Genomic DNA, 25,542 nt, shown 5'->3' with positions numbered 1-25,542 from the left:
TTGTTCAGGCGTCGCAGGTCCAGGATGGGGCGCCATCCTCCCGTCTTCTTCTTCACGAGGAAGTAACGCGAGTAGACTCCGGAGCCCCGAAGCCTCTTTGGGACGAGTTCGATGGCGCCCTTTCTGAGCATCGCCTTTACCTCCAGGAGAAGTTGAGGGACGTGAAGTTCTTTCCTGGCCACGGGGGGGACGCGCGGGCACCTTCTTTGAAACTCGAGCGCGTGGCCCCGGGCCAGGGCGTCCAGCACCCAACGGTCGGTGGAGATGGACTCCCACACGCTGACGAAGCCCGCCAGCCGGCCTCCCACCGGGGTGCTTCGGTGGGGGCCCGACCCCACGGCCGGTTCAATCCTGCTTGGACGCGGCCTTGCCGCCTTGGCCTCCTTGGCGACGACGGCGGGGTCCGCCAGACTTGCCTCGTCCTCTGTAGGCCTCTTGCGACGACGAGCGGGCCGCTTGACGGTAGGAAGCGAAACCGCCGCCGGAACCTTTGGAGGCGCCCTTGCCTCCGCCGCTCCGAAAGGGCGTCCGCCGTTGCTGCAGTACTCCAAGGGCCCGGGCCGTCTCAGTATCCGCCTTGATGGCCTGAAGGGAATCGTCCACTGTCTTCCCAAACAGGTTGTTCCCGTCGAAGGGCATGTCCAGGACCCTGGTCTGGACGTCCTGCCGAAAGTCCGTAGCCTTGAGCCATCCGCGACGTCGAAGGCAAACGCCGTTGCCCATCTGGCGGAACCCAGTGTCGGCGATGTCCGTCGCCACGGTGATGGCGTGGTCCGAGGCCACCTCACCTTCCTGCAGGATCTCAAGGGCCTCCGCCCTCTTGTCGTCCGGCAGAAAATCCAGCAGGGGAGCTATCTTGTACCAGAGTTCCCTGTCGTAGCGGGCCACGATAGCCAAGGCGTTGGCCGCTTTAATCGTCGTCGCCGCCGACGAGATGACTCTGCGTCCCATGGCATCCAATTTCTTTCCCTCGCCGTCCGGCGGGGAAGTCGACGTGGAGGCCGCACCCCCCCCCCCCGCTTTCTTCCTGGCTGCCGCGGAGACGACGGAGTCCGGGGTAGGCTGCGCCCGGAGGCATAGGGGGGCCGAGTCCGGGACCCGGTACTTTTTCTCGTACCGGTCTCTTTTCGCTGGCGTCGTGGAAGGGTTCTTGAGGAGGGAAAGGCCCTCATCCCAAATGTCGTCCAACAGAGGCACTGCGAGGACCGTCTTCCTCTTGGTCTCGCGCCGTTGGTAAAGGAAGCCTTCCTTTTTCTTCTCCTCAGGGCAGAGTTGGAAAAGCTCGGATGCCCTGGCGATCATTGAGTGGAACGATCCAATCTCGTCGGGCGGAGAAGCCCTGGTGGGAGGCGACGGCGGAAAATCCTCGTCGTATGCCTCGTCGTCCGTACCCGTCGCTGCCGTGTCAGTCCCCGTATCATCCCCTCGGGTGGACGGGGAGGAGGGCTGGACGGGGCGCGACGGTTGAAAAGGAGGCGGTGGATGGATCCTTCTTTTCTTGGTAGGGGGAACACCAGAAGGTCCCGGTTCTGGATCCCCCGACGGGAGAGGTTCCTCCGTCGGTAACGGTAGTCTCGTCCTTATCTCGGAGCATAAGGACTGTATAGCCAACAAAATGGCCGCTGAGTTGTCTTGCGGCGCTGGCAGAGGGGAATCCGACGGGCGAGCAGGGGCCCCGTCGGTATCCTCGACGATGTCGTCGTCGTCACCTGCGTCGGGGCCCATTCCGACGGGCTGGTCTTGTTCCACGCCTAGGCCGTGGCTTAAGACCTCGATCAGTTCCTCTTCTGAGGTTGAGGCCGAATCTACGACGACGCCCTGCCCCCCCTTCTTCCCCACGGAGGGTTTCACGGGGGTCCTATCGATGGGCACGAAAGAAGACTCCCTCCGAGGAGGCAGGGAGATTCTGGGCCCCGAGGCCGCCACCACTGGTGCAGCCTCCACAGGCTGGGCCAGGGCCGCCGCGACCGTTTCGATAGAGGGCTTGGTCGAATGGATCAAGGCCTTCACCACCTTAGGTGCGCTCACCGCCTTATCCTTGAGGGAGGGGGCACTGCCACGCTCCTCCTCTGCCTTAGAGCTCGACCGGGGTCTCTCCAGGAGCTTCGCCGGGTGCTCGGCCTTCCTCTTACCCGACCCAGAGCGTTGGCTCGTGGTTGATGGTGCCGGGGAGGGTGCGCCCTGCCTGGCGCCCGTAGAGCCCGACCGTTCGGCGCTCCCGGTGCCAGCGGACTCGCGGTGCTTGGCCTTATGTTGGGCCCCCGTCGCCGGGGCGCCCTCAAAGGTCTTAGAAGACCGCTCAGATTTCTTCTTCTTCTCGCCAGACGGGCTCTTACCCTCCAGCCAGCTGGCGAGACGTTGATGGCGGTCCTTCATGGTCCGTTCCGACATGTTGCCGCAAAACGCACAGTCCTTCTCCACGTGCGTCTTGTCCCCATGAAGGCAGTAAAGGCAGAAAGAGTGTTCGTCCTCCTTGAAGACGTTCTGCAGCTGGCATCCAGGGCAGGCCCTGAACAGCTTTCCGGGCGTCGAGCTTCCCTTCTCCTGGGCCATCTCCGAGACCGGGCCTGAGAAGCTTCTGGAGTCCTCCGAAGTGTAGCTCGACGAAATCTTCACCCTTGAGGGGCACAGATGAATCCGACACGGGTCCCCGTTGATCGGATGTAGGATCGGTGGAGCTTGAGGCTCTTTTGACCGAAAGAATCGAAGTTTTTGTGAAAAAGCGCGAAAAAATAGCACTAACGCTCGAGAGCAATAGCACGAGGATCCCAACACATGAACGTGCGGTAAAAATCTGAAGATGGCTGCCAGAGGCGGTGCTTAGGTAGAGGGCAGTCATTGGCTGTGGTCAGTATGACGCAGAGACCAGTGATTGGTTATTACTACGAAAGACAGATCAGAAACGAAACTGATACTGGTTTTTTCTTTACCGAGGATTCCCAGCCTGACGACGGGGAATATTCATGAGCATGTGAATCCATGCCAGACCCCATGCTGGAGAACATACTTACTCGTTACTTGGATTGCGAAGGCGTACTGTTACACGAAGTTCGTGCATAAGCACCATCATAATCCTCAGCACATACCTTGTGAGGCAGACTGCCCTGAAGTCATGCAGCTTGGTAACTCATAGCGGTGGTGAGTCTTCTTCGGCTATGTAGGACAAGCATCCAGCATTGTCTTGGCAGCAGCAGTTCTTCACCTCGGTTGGCATGACCTTGCAACTATTGCATATACACCAGGTGGAAATATCTTCCATGCGTCTAGGCTCAGGCTCCGATTCATCTTCCCAACTATCGTCCGATTCCCCCTCGTTTCCGCTTCTATCTCTTTCAATTAGTTCCTCTTCAGAATATTCTGGCTCGTAATGGTAGGGCTGTACTGTTGCCATAGTTCCTGAAAATTGAATAAGTACAAAATCCACAGTCAGAAAAATTTAAAAAGTTGTTTGTATGTAACAACTACTGGTAAAAGCGTAGAAAATACATTGCAATGTTAAAAATACCCTTAGAGCAAATAAAAGCACAATCGGCACAAACTATGACATTTGAAAATTATATAAGGTTTTGTGAAGACATTAGATGACAAATATATAAATAAAAAGCAAGTACCGACTTAAATCAGTTCTGCTAGTGTACACACCTGTTTGCGGGGCTTCGTACTAGGAAGATAGCTGAAGAAAGCAGAACCAAGTCAAGGGTGATCAAAAGAAAATACCGGGAGACGATTAGGTTGTCTGCTCAGAAATGGTCTGTTTATACTTGTTGGGGAAAGAGGAGTCCCGGCATTTCCATGGAGACACATCAATAGCTTGTACACAGAGAACGTTGACACGAGACGTGCATTGGCGTTGTGAAAAAGGGCATAAGCATCTAGTGATGTCAGTTTGAGGGGCAGGTGATCTGTATTCTTGCCGCGAGGGCACTTGAAGTCAAGGCGATGCATCAACTGATAAGATTAGCAGAAGATGGCGGTGGCCAACCCGTAACAGTGAGAGGGAAACTAAGGTAAGATGCATAGGAAAAAAATGTTAAGATCTATTACAGTATGCTTAAAAATACATACCCTAACGATCGGGACAATAACATTTTTGAGGGAACTTCTCCTTTAAGCGATGAAATGGACCACTGAAGTGCAGCATTTACATTTTCAAAGTATATCAACCTTTTAGTCGGTTGGTTTGAGTCTACCCTTTGTACCACCACACTAGAAGACTGAGGTACCTTTTAGGAAAAGAGGAGTTCAATGGAAAACACTCAATAGTGAAAAATAAAACATACCTGCAGAATTGTACAAAGGCGCCTTTCAGGAGCTTTATTTTGTCCTCTTGTGCTATGGTCTCCATTTTTCCTGCTCCTTCCAACATATGTCCCTGATCGTGAAATAAAGAGTTTATTAAAATAAATAGCACAACTTCAGTTGTTATAGAAGTATTAGTTCTTTATTCATTGTTATTTCTTCACCTACACTTTTGGGTATCAATATTAAAAAAGCACAATAGGCTTATATAAAACATTTTTCATAGTGCAGACTGCTCTCTTCATTTCACCACTCGCTATGTGTCACTTTTGTAATTATGGTAATGGCTACTCGTTTAAGACAATCCACAAACTAAATGAACCTTGGGCAGGCTCCTAATCACCCCATCCCCTAGCCTCTCCTTCTTCCTTTCACTGCATCCCTTTGTTTCCCACAACAAATTATTTTATTTTTTTAGGTAAAATGGGCAGCTGCAGTCTGCCTTACACAAGTATTTACCTGCGTCTGTGTTAGTGTATAAATAACTGCCATTGTCACTGTACAGTATCTTTCGATCTGCTCAACGTGGCATCCCTATGCACTGTCCGTGACCCCCGTTCTACCACGGGTGGCTGCCACAGGTTAATCCATTGGATTCATGGCCAGGGCATGGCTCGTCTATGAGCAGCTGATGCTTGCAGTTTGTATCGGCTAGAGCAGCCCATTTTCATCAGGGACGGTGGTTTAAAGTTAGCCTGGGGCTATGACCGACTATAATTCCTCTGTGGTGGTGTTTAGTTCCGGTGGGCCCGCACCCAGAGTGGTCCTTCGCCCAGGTACCAGCCCTACCTGGGCAGAGCCTACTACGAGCCGTTGCACTCCCCAATTGATCCCTGGCAGCATATGATGCAGCAGCCAGGGTTCCAGTTAAGTCTCTTCACTGCTCTCCCCATTTGGCCACAAGGAGGGAGGATACCTAGCAGGCCCCTTCGTCTGTTGAACAGCTCCCTCACCCGCCACCCAGCCTTCAAGGAAGATGAATCACCACCACCAGCCCAGTCTGGCCCCGAGTCAGGCTCCCACCCCGCAGACCAACTCATGTGCATGTGTTCCAGAACTTTGATCTCCGGTCTGGTCCCTGGGCGGACTGTATGCCTCCAGGCTGCACCCCTGTGTGGACTGACCACTGCTCAAGACATGCTGGAGCCTCTGAAGTTCCTGCCACATACAGCCAGGGCTCTTGACACTAGTGAACTGCATCTAGAAACACAGGCCAACCAAGAGGATCCTGTGAACACAGGGTGTGGAGGGGTTTTGAGCCCAAAGCCCCCCAGGAGCACACTGTGATAGGATATATTTTATTTATATCGCGCTCGCACACAATGTTTCAGAGCGCGTGTCTATTTTTCCAAACAATCTATAGGCGTCCTTGTTTCAACCCCACTCTTGGAATTTCCACAATAACGAGCCCATTATTGTTAGCAGAGGGGTCCTGTCCATCATCACCAGTCTGAAGGTTCTAGGGGTACCCCATCAGGTAAATCAGCACACACTTGCACATTAGTCAAAGCACAAAAAGTATTTTTTAATAAAATCTTTGCTGTGTCTGCATCTTCTTTTATCCATCATACCGTCTCCTTTAACACTCCACTACTTTGGCCCTTTGCCCATCTATAACCCCATACATGAAAGTGGGGTAAAAATTGTATTTCCCACTGATAACTCCATACTCCGTGAACCACCACTATCCCCAATCAAGAAAGAACACCAGTAAATGTGCATTAAAAGATTGTCACTAGAGGAAATGTTCACATTTAAACAGGGAGGCGAAAACATGTTTCCAATAGGTTTTTTAATACCCATTTAATGGTCTCATAATAAAGAGGATAGATTACTATATTGGGCCAAGGCCACATCTTCAGGCCTTTATCTAAGGCAGAGGGCAGTAATGGCCTACCGTGCTGGACATTTTTGATCACATAAGTATTGACCAAGTTAAAGTCAGTGTCGGGTGGATGCAGGAGTTGCTTTCATGTGAACAACTCAAAACAGCAGAACTAATGTATATGACATTACGCAGACACTTACTGTAAGGCAATGTTTGGTAGAAAGTGTTAAATATTTGTATTAGTCCTTATCCTGGCAAAATGCACACACACATTCTAGCCTTCAAACTACTTGCCACACCTTGGACTTCGGTCCCCCAGGGCGTTCCCAACACAAGCACGTTGAGGCCATGTAAATGGGATAAAGTCACTACTACTACTACTACTACTAGGGGCTAACAACACAGCTGTTAACTTAGATTATTGCAGGCAATGTTCATTTAGATGGCAAATCATTTCTCAATGTAACTATAGGGAGCCTTACCCCATACAGCATAATGGCAGGCAGTGCAACGAGGTAAGCGTTCTGGCTTAGGTTTGAGCTGCACAAACATGGGTTTTCTAGATGCAAGCAGCTTGATCCCTGTGATGTTTCGGGCTGATGTTGGATTTTGCAGTGGATTATTTTAGTTTTGTCAAATAAAGTATTCTGTGATTCTACAAACTGGGAGTAGACATTCTCAAAATGGGAATATGCTGTAGTGTTCTAGACTGGACTCAGTGCAGTTAGGTAGTTCCACAAATCCACACCAATCTACATCCTGCATATGGGTTCCCGTGTGTTTGGCTTTTCTAGCCAATCCTGACAGACTGGTCTTCTAAACATTTGTGGGCTACCAGGAGCAAGATTGGTGGACCATCTTAAGTCAAACCCTGGGTGTAAGTGTTTATCGGAGGAAGACCAGGTACATTCCTCAGCCCCATTCCTGAACTTATTGAAGACTGGTGTTGTGGGTCCCGGTAGATATATACTGCTGTTGCCCCTGGCCCCTTTTTCCTTCCATCACTGATCTCCCAGTGCTAGTGGAATTCTTTGCTGGGCTCCTCCTTTCTTCAAGTTTTCCTTGCTCAACTCTTCCTCGTCTGCAGCAGTAAACAGTGTTGGGTTTACGAGACTTATTTCCATGCATACTGCAGGCAAATTTATAGGTGACCAAACTGACTTCAGGAGCCAAGCAGCTAAGTTGGATGTCTGGGGAGAGAATGAAAGCTTAACCCCCGATTATGTGTCAGCATGTTGCAAGGACTCTGTAGTTTCATTAGAGGGCACATGGACATTTTGAGGCGGTGGGAAAACCACATCTGACCGGCCCACATGGGAGCCATTAGGATCATTGTTACTCTCTCCCAGTGCATTTTGTGGACTACCCTATTCAACATAGTGGTTGGAGGAAAAGCGTAAGCAAAAGTCCCTGACCAACTGATCTACAGTGTTTTCCCCTTGGATCCCTTGTGTGGGAACCTGGATGCATAATTTAGGTATTTAGTGATTCTTTTGTGGCAAATAGATCTATGTCGGGTTGCCCCTACTGTGTAAAAATGGTTTTTAGAATGTCCAAATGTAATTTCCACACATGTTGTGAGGGAGGATTTGTGTTTCTGCTTAGTGTGTCTGCTAGGCAGTTGTGTACCCCTGGAACATGTTGAAATTGGAGATGTATTCCTCTTTGGAGGCTCCAGTTCCAGAGCTTCTGTGCCAGTGTGGCTAGACTGAGGTAATGAGTCCTGCCCTGTTTGTTGATGTAAAACATGGATATTGCACAGTCTGTAATGATCAGCACATCATTTCCAATCAACCGATGTTGGAAAGCCTGAAGTGCCTTGAAAACAGCTAGTAACTCTAGGATATTGATATGCATTGTGGCAAGATTGCACGACCACATGCCTTGCGCTGTTTGTCGGAGATAATGGGCTCCCAAACCTGAAAGTGATGGGTCTTGTGAATGTGACGTTCGCAGGTGGATTTAAAAAATGCTTTTCCTATAACATGTTTTCCTTTGTCCACCACTGAAGAGCCAACATGTTTCAGAAAATACCACTAGATCGTCCCAATTGCCTTCTCTCTGCAACCATAGGTTTTGTCAGCCATTATTGCATTGGATGCATATGAAGCCTTGCATGTGGCACAATGAAGAAGCAAAGCCCCATCCTGCCGAGAAAGCACATAGCCTTTCTGACTTATCTGTTGAACAGCTGTATAATAAGGTTATCTGGTGAAGGTGGTTTTGGACGCTCTTGTTGAAGGGAAATACTTTGGTGGTCCTTTGTCCGAATAACAGCCCCTAGGAACTGTTTCTGTTGGCTGTGGATTAGGCTTGACTTTTTTCGTTGCTGGAAAAACCTAGTTTTTACAGAAGATGTATAGTTTTGTGTGTGTATATGACATGTTTCTTGATTTACCCATGTTATTAGCCAGTCGTCCAGATAAGGTACACTGGAATGCTCTCTTCATAGATGTGCTGCCACTACCGTTAGTACCTTTGTGTAAACGCGGGGGCTGACACGATCCGGAAAGGGAGCACTTTAAATTGATAATGCACTTGACCCACTTAGAATCTGAGGTACTTTCGATGTGCGTGCAGCATTGAAATATGAAAGTGTTGTGAGGAACCAGAAATGAGACGCAGACACAGAGGACTCAGGGTATTGGTTAAAGACTTATTAAACAATAAAATACCTCACTGTCTAATATGGGAGGTTTTTCGCTACCTCACCCAAAACTAAGGGTCTGTTCTGTGTCAAGATATCCAAAGCAAAAATGTCTTGTCTGAAATCCTATCTTCGCCCTTGCATTCTAAAATGAACGCTAAGGTGCTAAGGGTTTTGTCTCTGGCTTGAAAAGTGCAAAACTGTTCAAATTCAACAAAAAGATATAATCCAACAAGTTCCAAATGGATAATGTTCACAGTTCCTGGGAATGGCTCCCTTCCCCAGGTTTCTCTCCACCAAAACAAAAGTGCCAAAGCATAATTAAGTTCTTGAAGACCCAAGAGGATGCCTCTCTCCTCTTGGTGTTGCAATAAACTCCAGGGGAACTAACTACCCCTCCTCCCCCAGTCTTTTCCACAAACACTATTTCAAAACCTTGAGGGGATTCTCTTCTCACAGTAATGACATTTGGGTGAAAGTCTCAGACTCACAAGACACCTGGTATACTCTCCTGCCAGGCTCTATTCCTGTATGTTTTGCATTCAGTCAGTCCCAATATTCAATGATGTTTTCAGCAAAACACTGGGTCTCAAACCCATTTTCATTTACTTCCTTTGACAAAACACCTGGTATACTCCCTGCCAGGTTCTCTTTATTCTGGTATTTCTCGTACAGTTCTAATATTCTGTATTACTTTTGTCAATGTGTTGGTGTTTCAAACCCTCTTCCATTCACTTTTTTTGTTAAATGTCCCAGTGACCCAACCTCAGTAATCAGGGGCACCAGACTCATGTACCTGGCACTTAACAGTACTTGGTGGAACTGCAGAAGCGACCCAGTGACACTGTGTCCCTTCCCTGGGCTCACTGACGTTCTCTGGCGCTCTTCAGATCTCTGGTGGCAAACATACAGAAGCGCCCCAGCGTCCCCCTCCACTTCACAGGCTTACTGGCTTCGTCTGGCAGTTTCTACATGCTTAGCAGCTCTCCCCGCGCTCCTTTGGGCGGCATAGGTACTGCTTCTCTGTTCTTGCAGTCACCAGGAAGGGTCCTCTTATCTTCCTGCTGCGATTCCAGCACAGCAAACCAGCTTCTGCAGTCCTTCTCTCAGTCTCCCCGCTTTCCTTTGGGCTTCCCAGCCTCACTTCCCAAGCAGTTACTAAACAGTTGCAACTCTGTGACCTCCAGTTGTTCCATCTTTAAACTCTTGCTTCCGGGAAGAGAGTTGCATGGAGTCTATCGGCTTCCTCCAAACAGTAGACTGCTCCTTCAGATTCTGTTGAGTATTCGGCATCACTCGGCCCCTCTTACTCATTGCATTCTTTACTATACGGTTGGTTACATAATATTGAGGGATACTATTAGCCGGCTTTAAGTGTTGTTGAAGGGGGTGATCACAATTTGCCATTAAGGCATGAGGAATAGAAGGTGCATCACTAAAAGGGAAAGGAGGATACCAGGTCTCATCTAATGCCGGGCTTTACCCCCTTTTGCCCCCTGAAGGTCGCCTCCCCTCATGTGACCATCCCTCAAATAGCCACCCCTAGAGTCAGGATCAGGTAGCGGCTGCCGTCCACTGGCCACATGAGCAGAGGCTACCTCCGGGAAAGGAGTGATGACACCATCAGATTCATCACAGTATGCATCTTTCATGTCTAGTTAGTGTTGCCATAAAGTCTCCCTTCTTGAGTAGTGGAATGACTTCCTGAAATGTTGTCATCCTGAACTTTTGTGGCTTTACATACGTGTTTGCTGGCCTTCGATTTAGTACTGGTCTTTTCGTTTTGTCTTTCTTTGTTACAAGGAAGAATAAATATTGTTTGCCTCAGATGGTGAAACAGGCTCTATGGCATCCTTCTGTAGCAGTATCTGGATTTGGAGAATGTACAGATGTTCTGCTGGAATTTTTCTTTGTCTGGCAGGTGATTGAGAGGATGTTGCTGAAATTCAATGCAATACCAGTCTTTTACTGTACATAGCAACCACTTATCTGGGGTGATCCCCTCCCATTCTACTGGGGTGAAATGGAAGAGAACCTGGAATATGAAGTCATTGCTTTAAGTGGCCAACCCTATTTAGGTTTGGCCTCTCCCTCAGCCCCCTCTGAACTGCCATTGAAATTTGGTTTGAGAGGCACAGCTGTCTGCACTGTTGATTTTGAGCAGCTTTGGCCACGAAAACTACGCTGGTTTGATGTTACTCCCATCTGGTGAAAAGGAGGGTTGGAAATTTGATTAGGCGTTTATTAGTGTTTAATGGTGCTCCTTTGGGGTCTCTAGGGCCTGGTCAAATGCTTTGCCAAATAGAACTTTATTTTGTATTGGCATATTTAAAATAGAGGCTTGAGTTTCAGCCCAAAAGCCTGCAGTTCCTGAGCAGTCCTGCTGCAGTAGTCGAATGCCGATCTCTGAAGCCGCTAGATGTCCGTTTGAGACAGTTTTGCGGCTGTTGTGCTTCGACGGGAGCTATCCACACAACAGTGTGTTAAACTATAGAATCTATCTATAGTTATGCGAAAGTGCGCTCGATGACGAGCGATAGCACTTCAAGAACTTTGCAGAGTGCAACCAACCCGATGGCAGAACAAAAACCATCTGAGGACCTTGATGCATGAGGGATCATGGGCACAGTACACGTCAAAGTAAGGCTAGTATTACAGTAACGCCCAGTCGACGTCTCTTTTCAAAATCAATATCTTGTACTACTCACCAACCACTAAATGTCGGCCTATGCAAAGTATGTGATTCTAAGCAGATCCACAAGCCCCAGAAATATTTTTTACAGGGTGATGTCTTTTGCTCTGTATATCTCTGTGACTAATTATATTTTGAGACCAGGCCATCTTAACGTTGTAGTGTTACTGATCAACCACAGTATCAATTTAGAGAGTGTGGACTAACCGGATGGATGCATTGTTTTGACACCACTGGGTTGGTCTTTCGAAACACCTCACCATAGGATTTCAGAAAATTCTCCCAAACGCTCACCCTCACAGAAATCCTGGCTTTCTGTGATGGGTGACAAGGGCCATTCCTGGTGTATGACCCCTTTCCCCACAAAGTAACAGAGTGCAGTGCCATCAGATATTTTGTGATATTTCCTTCACAGTGGGAACCCATATGAATATGTTACGGCCAAGGATTAACGTAGATCTGGGCAAAAAGTTCTTTGCTATGGTTATGAGCCACGAGTGAACATTGGCAAACATGGGTGGCCAAACGTGGTTCATGGGAACACTTAAGCTGGTCTAGGCAATTCTAATGAATAGAAGGAATGCAGCGGTGGAGGCTTGCCTGAAGTCCAGCATTAGAGTTGATGCAGGTGAGATTTAAATGCAGTGTGCAGGGCTTCATGCTACACTACAAGAACATCTCTACTCTCATTGCAATAAAATATCAATAAAAAAATATGCAAAGTATCTGCCTCTGTGTTGCTCCGTTAATGTCGGGATGAAAACAGTTCTGAGCCCCCCCCTCAATGAGACCCCACATCGACAAGCAGGAGACCCCATATGGTGCCCCAAAACCCTGAGCGCAAACGGGTGTCGTTTGAAGCTGAAACCCCAGGGATTTCAGAGGAAAAGGCAGATGTCGCCAAAGCCAGAGACGCCAGCCCTCCAGAGCCATCCCTCAGCCACGGGACAATACAGCGCAACACTGCAGCAGCAATAAAAGGCAGTGAGTGGCCACCCCTAGCGGCCCCCTCCTTGTCGAGAACCATTGGGGTGCTGCTGGCCCTGACCCAGGGGTACACTATAACCCTAGGACAACCTCCCAGCTGGAGACCCAATAGCGCAGCTCCAGGATACCCTGAGGGGTCGGCACGCGAGGGGCACAGCGGAAATCACCTGAGGGCTGCGCTGGGGAAACTGCAACCTTCCCCCACACCGAGCCAGGGGAAGGGAAACACTTAGACCCCACCATGTTGGGTACAGGGAAAACTCACCAGCGTGGAGGGGGCCCGTGGAGACGCCCAGGGAGAAACTGCTGGGCTTCAGGCTAGCCCGCCAATCCAAGCAAGCAGCAGACACAGGGCACAGGCGGTCCCTGATTCAGGCAAGCATCCAGCAAGCAAAGGCCCCATACGGGTGGGAGGGGACGAGAGCCCTCAACAAGGAAAAGGAGAAAGACCCCCAAGTGGCTGCAGAGGGAAGCGCTCTGGGGCCCAAGGACAGAAAAGCAGGTGGAGTCTGACCTCCGGTTCTTGCCCACATAACAAACCCAAAGGGAACCCACCACCCACGCCAGTCACCTTAAAAATTGGCAACCTGAAAGCAAGCACCAGAGCACAACCCAAGCCCGCAACAGGGTGGTGAAGCAGTACCAGGACACCGCTGCGTTATCTAGAAGCGCAACATCTTTCCCACACAAGCCCAGACCACAACACCAGGCCGCCACTAACCTCAAACATCTCAGGAGGGCCCACATCTGGCCCACCCGCGTGGGCGACTGCACAGCTAGTCAGCTCAGATGAGCTGGAAGGTGGTGCTACAGGAATTTTGCTACCAGGACAACCCGGCACAACCAACGGTCGCGACCCCCAAGGGAATGGCAGACCAGGCAGACGGCTCCATATCCACCAAAAAATGACTGAAGCCCTGATGCAAGAAATTAGGGAAATGCAGGCCGACATGGGGCAGTACACTCGAAAAAAATGGACCAACAGGTGGATAAGATGGAGGACAGAATCCAAGGTTTGGAGGCCAACCAATCCTCAGTGGATATTTTTTAATCTTTGTGACTATTCAGGAACAGGGAGCAGAGGAACAACCTCAGGATTAGTGGAGGGAGAGAGGCATTTGCCGGGCAGCCAAATAGTCTGCTTACTGTTCAGTGATGGAGCAACAAACAAACCCATCATAGACAAGTGCGCACAGGGCGGTGGTAGAGCTGGAGGACCATGGGCTGTCCTGGTACGCTTTCATTATTATGCAGAAAAGGTAAAGACTTAGAGGAAGTCCTCCACCATCACACAACAATGCAACAATCTCAATCTTCCAAGACCTCTCATTTACCCTGGCCAGAAGGTGACACTACGGTTGAGAGAAAAGGGGGAATACGAGATCGGTGGGGCTACCCGTTCTCATTGACCTTCCAATACAGGGGCCAGCAATCCAAGCTGTTCTCCGAAGAAGATATCAAGGGAGCGATCCGTGAATACATAGAAAGACCTAATGACCAAAGACAAGCCTCCGCGGAGGCCGCCGAAGGGGTAGCCGAGAGAGCATCTTCGAGGAAAAGAGTCCACACGTTCTGAGGAAATTTAAAATATTAAACACCCCGCCGCTGCAAGGCGGCAATTGACTAAGACACAGAGAAAACATTGTATTTATGTCTAGATCAGCGGTGTCAAAGCCCAAAGAGAACCATGGAAAAGGCGGAGGGGGGGGGGGGGGAGGGGGGGAATATTGAATTCCTGTATATAGTGTCCTGGGTGGACCCATGGAGTTGGGGGTGGGGGGGGGGGGGGGGGGGGGGAAATCAGGGTGGGTATAGACGGGGGGGGGTCCTCCTACTAGGGGGGGGTAAGGATCTGGGTGAGGGGGATGGAGAAGCTGAGGTCTTTCTAAGGAGATCATTGGGGGGGGGGGCTCAATGAAAAGAGCATCTTCAAGAATTGTCCTGGGGTGACCGGGTGCCATGGTGGTTCAGTCAGAGAACAGAAATGGGTGGAAGACCTGACTGGACGCTGGGGGGAGGAGGCGGGGGGAATCCAAAAGGGGAGTTGGGGAAGAAGGTTGTGGGAGACTGGGGGTGCGGTCAGGGTGTTAAGTGATCATGGGGGGGGCAGGGGAGGGACCCAGGAAAAGGAAGGAAGGGTTCAGTTAAGTGGTTCTGGAGAGTTGGGGTTTACAGTTCTGGTAGTTCTGTGCTATTGGCAAAGCGCATATTCAAGCCCGCAACCAGTAGTGGCTAAACCAAAGGTCGAAGTGGAACACAAAAGGATCTGGTTTCCCAAATAGAAATGGCTAATGCATTACCATCTCTGGTGATGGACTCTCTAAATGCCAGAGGAGTCAACTCTCTGACGAAGAGATCGCTCCCGGCATGAGAATTCTACTGAGTAAAACTCGACTTGCTCTTTCGGCAGGAAAACACACTGGTGAGAGGGAAAAGAACCAGCACTCTGAGGAGGGGGGGCTAAGGGAGGTACAAGAGCCTTGTTCACATCCAAAAAGAGAGGAGTAGTCATTGTTATGGCAAGTGGCCGGGGGTTTCGAGGCAAAAGCGACACTGGGGGATCTGGAAGGTTGCTACCTATTTGTTAAAGGAGACATCAAGGGGCACCCATTGAAACTGGGAGTGATCTACTGCCCAAATGAAGGCCAAATAACCTTTTGGGAAGGAGGTAGGCATAAGCTGCAACTTTTTACAGAGGGTCCCCTTATCGTAGAGGGGGACTTTAACATGGTACTAGACCCTGTTAGAGACGAGAAGAAACTGGGCTTACAGAGACCATCCCAGCTAGACTAGGCCACCTCTCAGAAATTCCATAAAGTTAATGGGGGCTTGGGATTAGTAGACTCTCTGACCCCTCTAACAGCAGGGAACCCCCCCCCTTCACATTCTATTCACAAGCCAATGAATCCTTCTCAAGGATTGATCACATCCTGGTGGACAGCTCCTTGTTTAGTCACGTCGAGGACTCCGGGGTAGACCCAGCGCCCTGGCCGGACCCTGACTTAGTGCGCATTGTGGTGGGGGACACCTGGGGGCACCCACAGCCAGGGAGGTGGAAGTGTAATGACTCCTCCTAAAAGATAAGGAAACTGCAGACGCATTGCTCGCAGATATAATAGAATATTTTGAGCTCAACGATAAACGGGGAGGTGAGCCCTCACACCATATGGGACGCATTCAAGGCCACCATCCGTGGAGTTTTAATTCGGACAGGATCCCCCAAAAAAAGAGGGGCAGAGACAGGAAGACGACCTTAGGAAGATCGCAGAGCTCGAACTGTGACGGGTCCCGGGCGGCTCCAACTCTCTGGACCAGCCGAGATCACTGGTGGCCCATAAAGTACAGTTTAGAGACCTCCTGCTAAACACAACCGAGAGGAAATTGCTCTCTCAAGCAAAAATATTACGATACAGGCTGACAAAATCCGGGCCAGGAAATTGAGGGAAGCACAGAAAAGTAAAATGGTTAGGGCTGTGAGAACCGATGGGTGGACCACACACTACGACACCACTAGTATAGGGGCGGATTTCAGACAATATTACAAACTATTATACAAGTCAGAATTTGACGGCGACGAATCGCACATAGAATTCCTGCAACAACTACCCATTCCAGGCCTACCCAGGGAAACCACTCTTGACTTAGATGCTCCAATATCAGAGGAAGAGGTTATCCAGGCAATCGAATCAATGAAAGGGGGCACGACACCAGGCAGAGCCGGGTTCTCCGTATAATTCTTTAAGCTTTACCAGTCTACCCTGGCCCCGTATCAGACGAGTCTCTTCAATGAAGATCTGGAAGGAGAGGGAGCAGGGGGGTGGGGGTACACATACATACAGTCAATGATGGGGGCCATTGTAGTGGTGCTCCCGAAAGAGTGTAAGGATCCGACACAACACTCATCCTACTGGCCCATTTCCCTACTCAATACAAATGTAAAAATATTGGCAAAGGTGTTGGGGAAGAGACTTCAGGGAGTCTGCTTCATCAGAGGGCGTCAGGGCTCAGACAACATAAGGAAGACACTAAATTTGCTGCATTACGCCCAGGAGATTAACATTGATTCAGGTCTCCTCATTAGACTCAGAGAAGGCTTTTGACAGGGTGGAGCGGAAGTATATGGCTATCCTCCTGGAGAAGATGGGAATAGGGGAGAATATCAGGAAATGGGTGGAAGCACTATATAGGGCACTGCGTGCACTGGGTAAAGGTCAATGCGGAATTGTCTGCCCCTTTCCAGCTGACTAGAGGCACGAGACAGGGGTGCCCCATTTCATCCCTACTGTATGCACTTACAATGCAGCCCCTGGCGATAGCCATGAGAAAACATCAGGGAATACAGGAGATCCAAAGGGAAGAAGTTGAGTTCAAACTTTCCTTATTTGCCAATGACATTCAGGGGTATTTGGTGGACGCCCCCTCCTCGCTCCCAGCGCTGTTCACTCTGACACTTTTGGGGACTTCTCAGGCCTCCAAATCAACAAATCAAAATCAGTAATAATGCTGATCCGGGCCACTGACCAGTGCTTCGATAAAAGAAACCGTATGTTGGGAGTAAGAGCTGAGCAATCTGGGATTTCATACCTGGTGGTCCGGATACCTAGAAATCTGGCAACACTTGCAGTGGTCAACTATGACCCTCTCCTTACGGCCATTAAAACTGACCTCAACCGTTGGGACACACAAATACTCTCGTGGTATGGGCGAATGACAACATTGAAAAGAACATACTTCTGCGGCTCCTATATCCATTCACGGCCCTACCCACGAAAATCCCAGAAGCTCATTTTAGCGACCTTCAACATAGCGTGCATAGGTTCTGGCAGAATAAGACCCAGAGGATTAAAAGATCCACTCTCACCCTCCCAAGGGAAGAAGGGGGCTTCGGCCTCCCAGACTTTGCGCTCTACTATAAAGCGGCCCAACTACGAGTGATCCTGGAATATGAGGGATGACCTGGGGACATATTGGACCTACTTAGAAGATCTGGACACCCACCCGGTCAAAGTGAGGGACTTACCCTGGGCGCTGTATAGGGAAATACCGAAAAACCACCCATGTCTGGGAGTACTATGGGCTCTGTGGAGAGAAGGGAAAAACAACAAGGACTTATCCTCCTGGCCCTCACTGATGACCTCGGTGTGGGGCCCGTTTATCGGATTGGGGAGCAAGTGATTCCGCAACACAGGCATTGTCTGAGAGGGGTCTTGAAAGGGTGGGACAGTTGTTCCGAGAGAAGGCATTGGTGGATTATGGAGCAATAGCAGATGTGCTCTTGGAGGATAAAATCTCCATATTCGAAAACCTACGACTGAAAAGGATCCTTGCCAATCAGAGCTGGGGCGACAAATTGAAATGCCTGCTTACAACATTTGAAAAAAACACTGGACACTTCGGAGTCGAGGAAGGGAATAGTTTCAAGACTGTATAAGGTATTGATCACAGCAGAGAAGAAAGACAGGCAAACTTTAAAAGAATTCTGGGATGATTTAGAGGGAGAGGAGATCTCAGAGGAGGCCTGGGTGAAATCTATATAATTGCGTTTCATGGGAATCTCTTCACGGCAGCCATGGAGCATAACTTCAAGGTCGTACAAGGGTGGCACAGGGACCCCCTGGGAATATCACAAATGTTTCTGGGGTCTTTCCTACGATGTCCCAGGGGATGTGGCTCAATAGATTCCAGAGCACACACATGGTGGCACTGCACGCAGGTTCAAGCATAATGGCGAGACCTCCAGGGCTGGATGTCCAAGGTTATAGATTAGGTCCTCCCCTTTGACCCCCTCCAGATGATGCTGGGCCCTCCTAGAGATTTAGACATTAATAGATACCACAGAATGTGGGAAGCTATGTTCAGGGACGCTAGGGTCGCCCTAGCACAGAAATAGGGCGATACGACCTAGTGTCTGAATAAAAGTACAGAGCAGTAGGCTAATGGAGAAATCTTCAAATGAGAAATCTTTGAGAAGGTAAAGATGTATTAGAAAATTTGAAAACCGCTCTGGATTTACAGGCACAAAGTTAAGAATTCTGGCACTGATTACATGATCAGAAGAGGTAGTACCTCCATAAACAAAGTTTCAAAATGGGAACATGTAATTACAGTCATTGAGTTGAATCAACAGATAATACATTGAAGCCTTTTGCCAGCAAAAAAATAAATGTCATTCAGTACACTTTTTGAAATAGTTTGGTAGGACACTTTACTGTACCTCAATGCTAAGTCCAATGGCAGAAGAGGCTAGGGACTCCTCAACTTCTCCAGGAAGCATGGAGATGCCCTCACGTGCAAAAATAGCTACTAGCCCACAGTTCATTGTGAAGAAAACTGGGAAACCAGAACAGGAACCTGCTCCTAAAATAGTATCTCCTAAGGAAGCATAAGGAGAATAACGATTAGTAGTCCATCTTTTTTTGTTGTTGCTTTAAGTTCATACAGTTGAATAAACAACTTTACACTGGTTTTCCAACACAATACAATTCAAATATAATATATAAAGATAAAAACATGAATGACATTGTTTAAAATGAACTATCAGCAAATTCATACACATTACTAAAAGGACAATAAATGCAATGCATATCAAAACCTAAAACTCTAAAAAAGAGAGCACATCAAATGTGCAATCACAAACCATCACAAGGGTTCATGAGGAATTTCCACACCCAATGATGACATTAGTGATCAAGTATCTTTGGCTTCGGGGAGAAGATCTATCGCTCTAAGCCAGACATGGTGAGCTGCAGATATCAACACATACGACACTGCCACAAAAAGCGTGCTCCAGAATGGGTAACTTTCCTGCATCTTAAACTGTACATATGCCTTATCATAATGAATATGCAGGGTGGGGCAATCTGTCAATATATGCAGTGCAGTTTCAATTTGTTTGCCACAAATTCGGCAAAGACGCACTTTTGGCGGGACACCCCGCCAAGCTCCCCTGATGGCATAAACGAGTAGTAAATCAAGGCGCATGTACATAATAAAGCGAATCAGCAAGGGGAGGTGCCATTGAATTAAATACTGCCTCTGACCCAAATGGAATCCCCCCTGATGTGTAAGGAATATATTTGCGCCTTTCCACTGGAGAAGAGAATGTTATAATGCGGTCATGCTCACGGCTCCTAATATGTTTAGCCAAGAAAATAGGAACCTCTTGTTCGTAGCAGCAAGTTAAAGAGAGATTCTGGCAGTGGGCGAGTGCCACACTCTCCAAATCACCACACCATGTACTACGGGAATAACTATCAGCGTGAGCCGTGGCCGAGAACAAGATAGTAGTCCATCCTAAAACATTTAGAACATTCAACAACAACAAAAAAAAACATACAATGCACTTTTATATCTCAATAGCACAGAAACCTAGAATCAAGGCAGTTCATGCAAGGAAAACCATTTGCACCTGCTACTTTCTCAGTCTATTCAGCACCCAACATCAACTGTTTTAGCTCCAATGCCCATGTTCGAAAGTAATTCATTATTTTTATGCATTCTATTTTTAAAAAGAATGCATTCATTAAAATTTGAAACAGAAGGTATTCTAACTCAACATAGCAAATTCTACCTTAACATAGCAAACTCAATCCCCAAATAAGATTTCATACAAAGAATTCCTTCGTTGTACTTAAGAGCTTTTGCTGAATTGCTTCCATTTTCTCATACAGTAATTTTCCATTCATGGATGAATGAGCAATGCATCCATCCATGCCCCCTCCACCCCAACATGCTACCCATGCGTGCAGTACCACCCATCCATGCATCCACCTAACCACACAGCCTTAAATGTGATATATATATATATAGATATATATCTATCTATGACAATGCATTACTTACCGTAAAAGCATTTCTGATGGTTGTATCTGCTTAGATTCACATGCTGTGCATAGGTCCGACATCCAGTGGTCACTGCGGAGTATTGCATTTTGTTTTTCGTAGTCGAAAAGGGATGTCGACAAGGCGTGTCTGAAATACTATCCCTATAGTGACGTGCGTTGTACCCACAATCCCTCACGCGTCGAGGTCCCTCTGTTTGTATTTTTCTGCCCTGAGGGAGCCTTCTAGACGCGAGTGAGTACAGAAAAGAGATATAAAAGGAAGTCTATGTTCCTTCCATCCGAGCGGGGAGGAAGGGTGGGCGCATGTGAATCTAAGCAGATGCAACCATCAGAAATGCTTTTACGGTAAGTAATGCATTGTCTTCTGATGTTTGTTAATCTGCTTAGAATCACATGCTGTGCATAGACTAGCGAGCAGTACCCAGAGTTGGCGGTGGGTTATGAGAAGGAACAGTAGAGAAAAGATGTCTTAATACTGCCTGTCCCACCTGGGAGTCAGATCTCGAGTGTGCATCTAGACAGTAGTGTTTTGTAAAGGTGTGCACAGAACTCCAGGTAGCCGCTTTGCAGATGGACTCAAGGGGAACATTTGCAATGAATGCTATGGACGCCCCCGTGCCTCGAGTAGAGTGTGCTCTTGGCTTAAAGGACAGTTCTCTCTTAGCAAGAGTATAGCAGAGAGTGATGCATTGAACAATCCATCTAGAAATAGTGGACTTTGAAACTGCATCCCCTTCTCTTCCTGCTGCCACCGAGACGAAGAACTGATTAGTCTTCCCAGTGGTCTGGTTCTTTCCATGTAGAACATGACCGCTCTGCGCACATCTAGTGTGTGCAGAGTTTTTTCTCCCAAGTTGGAAGGATTTTGAAAGAACGTTGGCAGTTCTATAGACTGGTTTACGTGGAATTTCGAGATGAATTTCAGAGCAAACCTTGGGTGCGTGCGTAGAACCACCTTATCTCTGAACTGTAACAAAGGGGTATAGAACAGAAAGAGCCTGTAGTTCACTTACTCTCCTGATGGAGGTGATAGCTATTAGAAAAGCAGTCTTAAGAGTGAGGTGTTTAAGAGATGCTTTGTGCATGGGTTCGAATGGAGAGCCCATGAGTCTGGTAAGTACCACGTTAAGGTCCCATCCGGGAGCTGGGTCAGCTATCGGGGGGTGTATTCCCTTTACTCCCTCCATGAAGGCCTTTATAACAGGGATCTTCCACCACGACACTGAGTTGGGAAGTGGTGTATGCAGAAAGTGCCGCTAGGTGGACTTTAATGGAATTGAACACTAGACCTGAATCCAATAAGTGGGTCAGGTATAGAACAATGTGTGGGAGAGCAGTCAATCGGGTTGATGCTTTTTCCTCTGCACAAGATGACAAATCTCTTCCACTTGCTAGAATAGCAGTGGCGAGTGTTAGGTTTTCTGGCTTTCCTGAGGATGTCCATGCATCTCTGCTGGAGCTGTAGATGTCCGAATTCTATGATCTCAGGAGCCAAGCTGCTAAATTCATGTTCTGGGGGCATGGATGCAGAGTCCTGCCCTTGTCTTGTGACAGCATGTTGTACGGGCAGGGGAGTTTCACTGGGGGAGATAGAGACATCTCCATCAAGTGAGCGAACCATGGCTGTCAGGCCCACATTGGGGCCACCAGTATCATGGTCACTTGTTCCTGGTGCATCCTGTGCACCACCTTGTTGAGAAGGGGAGTCGGGGGGGGAAAAGCGTAAACAAATTTCCCTGACCATTGCATCGACAGACCGTTCCCCTTGGATTGGTTCTGGGGGTACCTGGAGGAGTAACTTTGGCATTGTGAGTTCTCCAGGGTTGCGAACAGGTCTATTTCTGGGAATCCCTATTGTGTGAAGACGTCGAAGACGATGTCTTCGTGCAGTCGCCATTCGTACTCTTCGGGCAGGGGGAAATCTCTGCTGAGTTTGTCTGCCAGCAGATCGAGTTCCCCTGGTACATGTTGTGACAGTAGGAACATGTTTTGTTTGAGAGCCCACTTCCATATATTTTGGGCCAGTTTGGACAGTCCTGGAGAGTGGGTGCCCCCCTGCTTGTTGATGTAGTACATGGCTGTGGTGCTGTCTGTAAGGACCAACACAGTCTTGCCTTGTAGGTGTTCCCGGAAGGCTTTTAGCGCCTTGAACACAGGTAGTAGCTCCAGTAGATTTATGTGTTTGGAAGCTACGTTCGGAGTCCACACCTGTCCTGTGAGGGATGCGTCTGTGGTTAGAGTGGCTTCCGCCGCGGGTGTGGCAAAGGGTTTCCCTCTTTCCAGGTTTTCCTTTGTCCACCACCGTAGCGAGAGAACCAAGGCCTGCGAGACCACCACTAGATCGTCCCATAGTCCGCTGGCCTGACACCACTGGCTGTTGAGGCACTCTTGCATAGGGCGCAGGCGCGCGTGAGGTACCAAATAAATACACAAAGCCATCATGCCTAGCAAGCGCATTGCTTTGCGTACCGTCACCTCTCGACCGGTCACATATTGAGGGATCTGAAACAGCATGTTTTGGACCCTCTCGTTGGAGGGGAAGACGAGGCCGTCCTTTGTTTGAATTAGAGCCCCTAGGAATTGTTTGATTTGGCTGGGGTCTAGGCTGGACTTCTTTTCGATGGAGAAGCCCAACTGGAACAAAAGGTCTACAGTCTTTTGGGTATTGGAGAAGCATGTTTCGTAAGAATCCCATGTTATGAGCCAGTCGTCGAGGTAAGGGTAAACTGGGATGGACAACCTGCGCAGGTGGGCCGCTGCCACTGCCAGTACCTTCGTGAATACCCTTGGTGCCGATGCTATGCCGAAGAGTAGCACTCTGAACTGGTAGTGTTTGCCCTCTATCATGAACCTGAGGTATCTTCTGTGCGCTGGCAACATTAAAATATGAAAGTATGCATCTTTCATGTCCAATGTTGTCATGTAATCTCCCTGTGATAGCAGTGGGATCACTTCCTGTAAGGTCACCATACGAAACTTCTGGGGTTTGATAAACTTGTTCGCTGGGCGCAGATCTAATACAGGGCGCATGGTTAGATCCTTTTTGGGTACAATGAAGTACACTGAATAAATACCTTCGGTTACCTGAGATAGAGGCACGGCCTCTATGGCTCCTTTTTCCAGCAGTTGTTGTACTTCTTGGAGAAAGATGGCAAGGTGTTCTGGTGTCATGCGTCGTCCCCTGGGGGGTCTGTATGTTGGGGAACCGTTGAATTCGATGCAGTATCCGTGGGCTACGGTGGAAAGTACCCAGCGGTCTGACGTTATTCCCTCCCATGCTGGAAGAAAGGATGTTATCCGGCCCCCGACCGGTGTTGCATGGGAGGGGACGCGAATCTTCGCGTCATTTGGTGTTGTTGGGGGCTTGGCAGCCTCTGGGGGTGGACCCCCGACCTCTCCCTTTGCCACGGCGCTGGCCTCTTTGGCTGTACTGCCCACTATTGGTCTGGTAATTGGTGGCAGGGTACTGTTGCTGCGGATTCTGCTGTTGGCGTTGGCCACGAAAAAAGCGTTTGTTGCCATAGCCGCGTCTGGTAGTGGGCTTAGAGATCTGGTCAAGAGTTTTGATAGTATCGAACTCTTTTTTAGCCATCTCCAGAGCCTCATCCGCCGCTTTACCGAAGAGGTCTTCCACAGGTTTATTTATTAAAGACGCCTGTGTCTCCGGTTTGAACCCTGAGTTGCGCAGCCATACATGGCGTTTTAGGAGTATTCCCTGAACCAGGGAACGTCCCGCTGTCCCTGCAGCATCCAGAGAGTTCTTTACAATACTCTGGTTGACCTGGGTTCCTTCGCCAATAGATGATAGCAGGCGTGTACGTAGTGGTTCCGGCGCTTCTTCGGCGTCTTTGCGCAGTTTGGCCCACTGCGCGTCCGCGTAGCTAGCTAGCAAAGAATTGTTGTTCGCAATTCTTGCCGAAAAGGCAGCCGAGGATGTGACTCTCTTTGCAAGGGCATATAACCTCTTGCCCTCCTTGTCAGGTGGTGCCTCGCTGGTGGACAGCGGCACCCCTGCCCTCTTCCTTGTATTAGTTACTACAAGGGAATCCGGAATGGAATGTCCCCTGATGTACAGCGGGTCTGAGGGTGAAGGAGTGAAATGTTTTTCAATTCTTGGATTAACTCCTCTGATTAGTGCGGGTGTGGATAGCGAAGGGATGATTCTTCTCTTCACTGAAGCGAGGAGGGGAATGGTCTGGCTGACCGGGGGTTTCTCCTTAATTACTCTTTCCACAAATTCTATTTCAGGAGAGATCTCCCCAGTGTCCAGTTCGAAATGTGCTGCTGCTCTGCGCAACAGGGCATTGAATGTGGGCTGATCGTCAATTGGAGACGTGTTTCTAACAGGTGAATTGTCAGGAGGATTTAGGTTCAGGACATCAGTGTCCGAATATACTGATGGGGATTGCCAGGGATGAGAAGGTCCTTCTTCTGGATTTTCTCCGAAGCCTTCTCCTACCATGTCTGGGCTGTCTTCCAGACCTTCCTCCTGGTTCTGTCCCTCTTCATCGTCCACAAAATCATCCTCCTCCTCCAAGTATTGTTCCTCACCAGTGAGGTCATACACATTATGGAAATCTGAGGCTGTGTCCTGCTGGGGATTGAATAGTCTCGGATATTTGGCCCTGGGGTCCTCCTGAGGCCCTTCTCTTGTTCTCTTGGGAGTGGGAGGGTTCTGGGTCTTCATAAACCTCTCCATTCTCTCCATGCAGAGATGGAGCCTCTCCATGGTTTCATGGGGTACCCCTGAGCGGTCTAGCGGGGGAAAATTAGTGTCATCTAGCTGAAAACGGCTCGACCTCTCCCATAACGTCGAGGAAAGTGTCCCCGTCGCCTTCCTAAAAGCCTTCCGGTGTGCTGGGGGTCCCCTCGACTGAAGGGGGTAGTCCCTGTCTTTCTTCAGGCTTTTTCGGCGTGTCTTTCGACCTTTGCGTAGCGCTCGACGTGTCTTTCGGCGTACGCTTCTGGGCGTCGGCTACAACGATCCTCGCCAAGCTCTCTGCGACTCGTTTGTCAGCGGAGGGCTGTGGTTTCGACGTTACGGGTGTCGATCGTTCTACGGCGGCGTGCGCTCTCTGCTGGTGCGCGCCGGCCTATGGTTTGGGGGCGGCGCCCTTATTTGCCGAAAGCCCAGTCGCTGGTCGCGGCTGCGGTTGCGAGAGGGGCTTCGAACCTGAACGGTCCGAGGAGGCCGCCGGTGGAACCTGCGTCACCTTGGGCGCTAATGCTTTCTTCGTCTTTGACG

The 25,542-nt window shown here is 49.1% G+C and overlaps 1 protein-coding gene across 2 annotated transcripts in view; it reads right to left on the bottom strand.

The window, feature by feature from the left end:
• The window catches only part of NUP133 (nucleoporin 133), a 1,444,728-nt gene that overhangs the window by 1,059,420 nt on the left and 359,766 nt on the right, over positions 1 to 25,542 (bottom strand). For both annotated transcript variants that reach the window (XM_069606929.1, XM_069606930.1), the window contains 2 exons: positions 18,668 to 18,825; positions 4,281 to 4,372 (listed from right to left, as the gene is read on the bottom strand). In XM_069606929.1, coding sequence (XP_069463030.1) covers positions 4,281 to 4,372; positions 18,668 to 18,825 — 250 coding nt within the window. The remainder of the gene's footprint in view (positions 1 to 4,280; positions 4,373 to 18,667; positions 18,826 to 25,542) is intronic.

The sequence above is a fragment of the Ambystoma mexicanum genome, chromosome 4p (assembly GCF_040938575.1).
Source record: "Ambystoma mexicanum isolate Mex_15411 chromosome 4p, UKY_AmexF1_1, whole genome shotgun sequence".
Taxonomy (NCBI): Eukaryota; Metazoa; Chordata; class Amphibia; order Caudata; family Ambystomatidae; genus Ambystoma; species Ambystoma mexicanum.
This window is presented reverse-complemented; position numbering and strand designations above follow the sequence as displayed.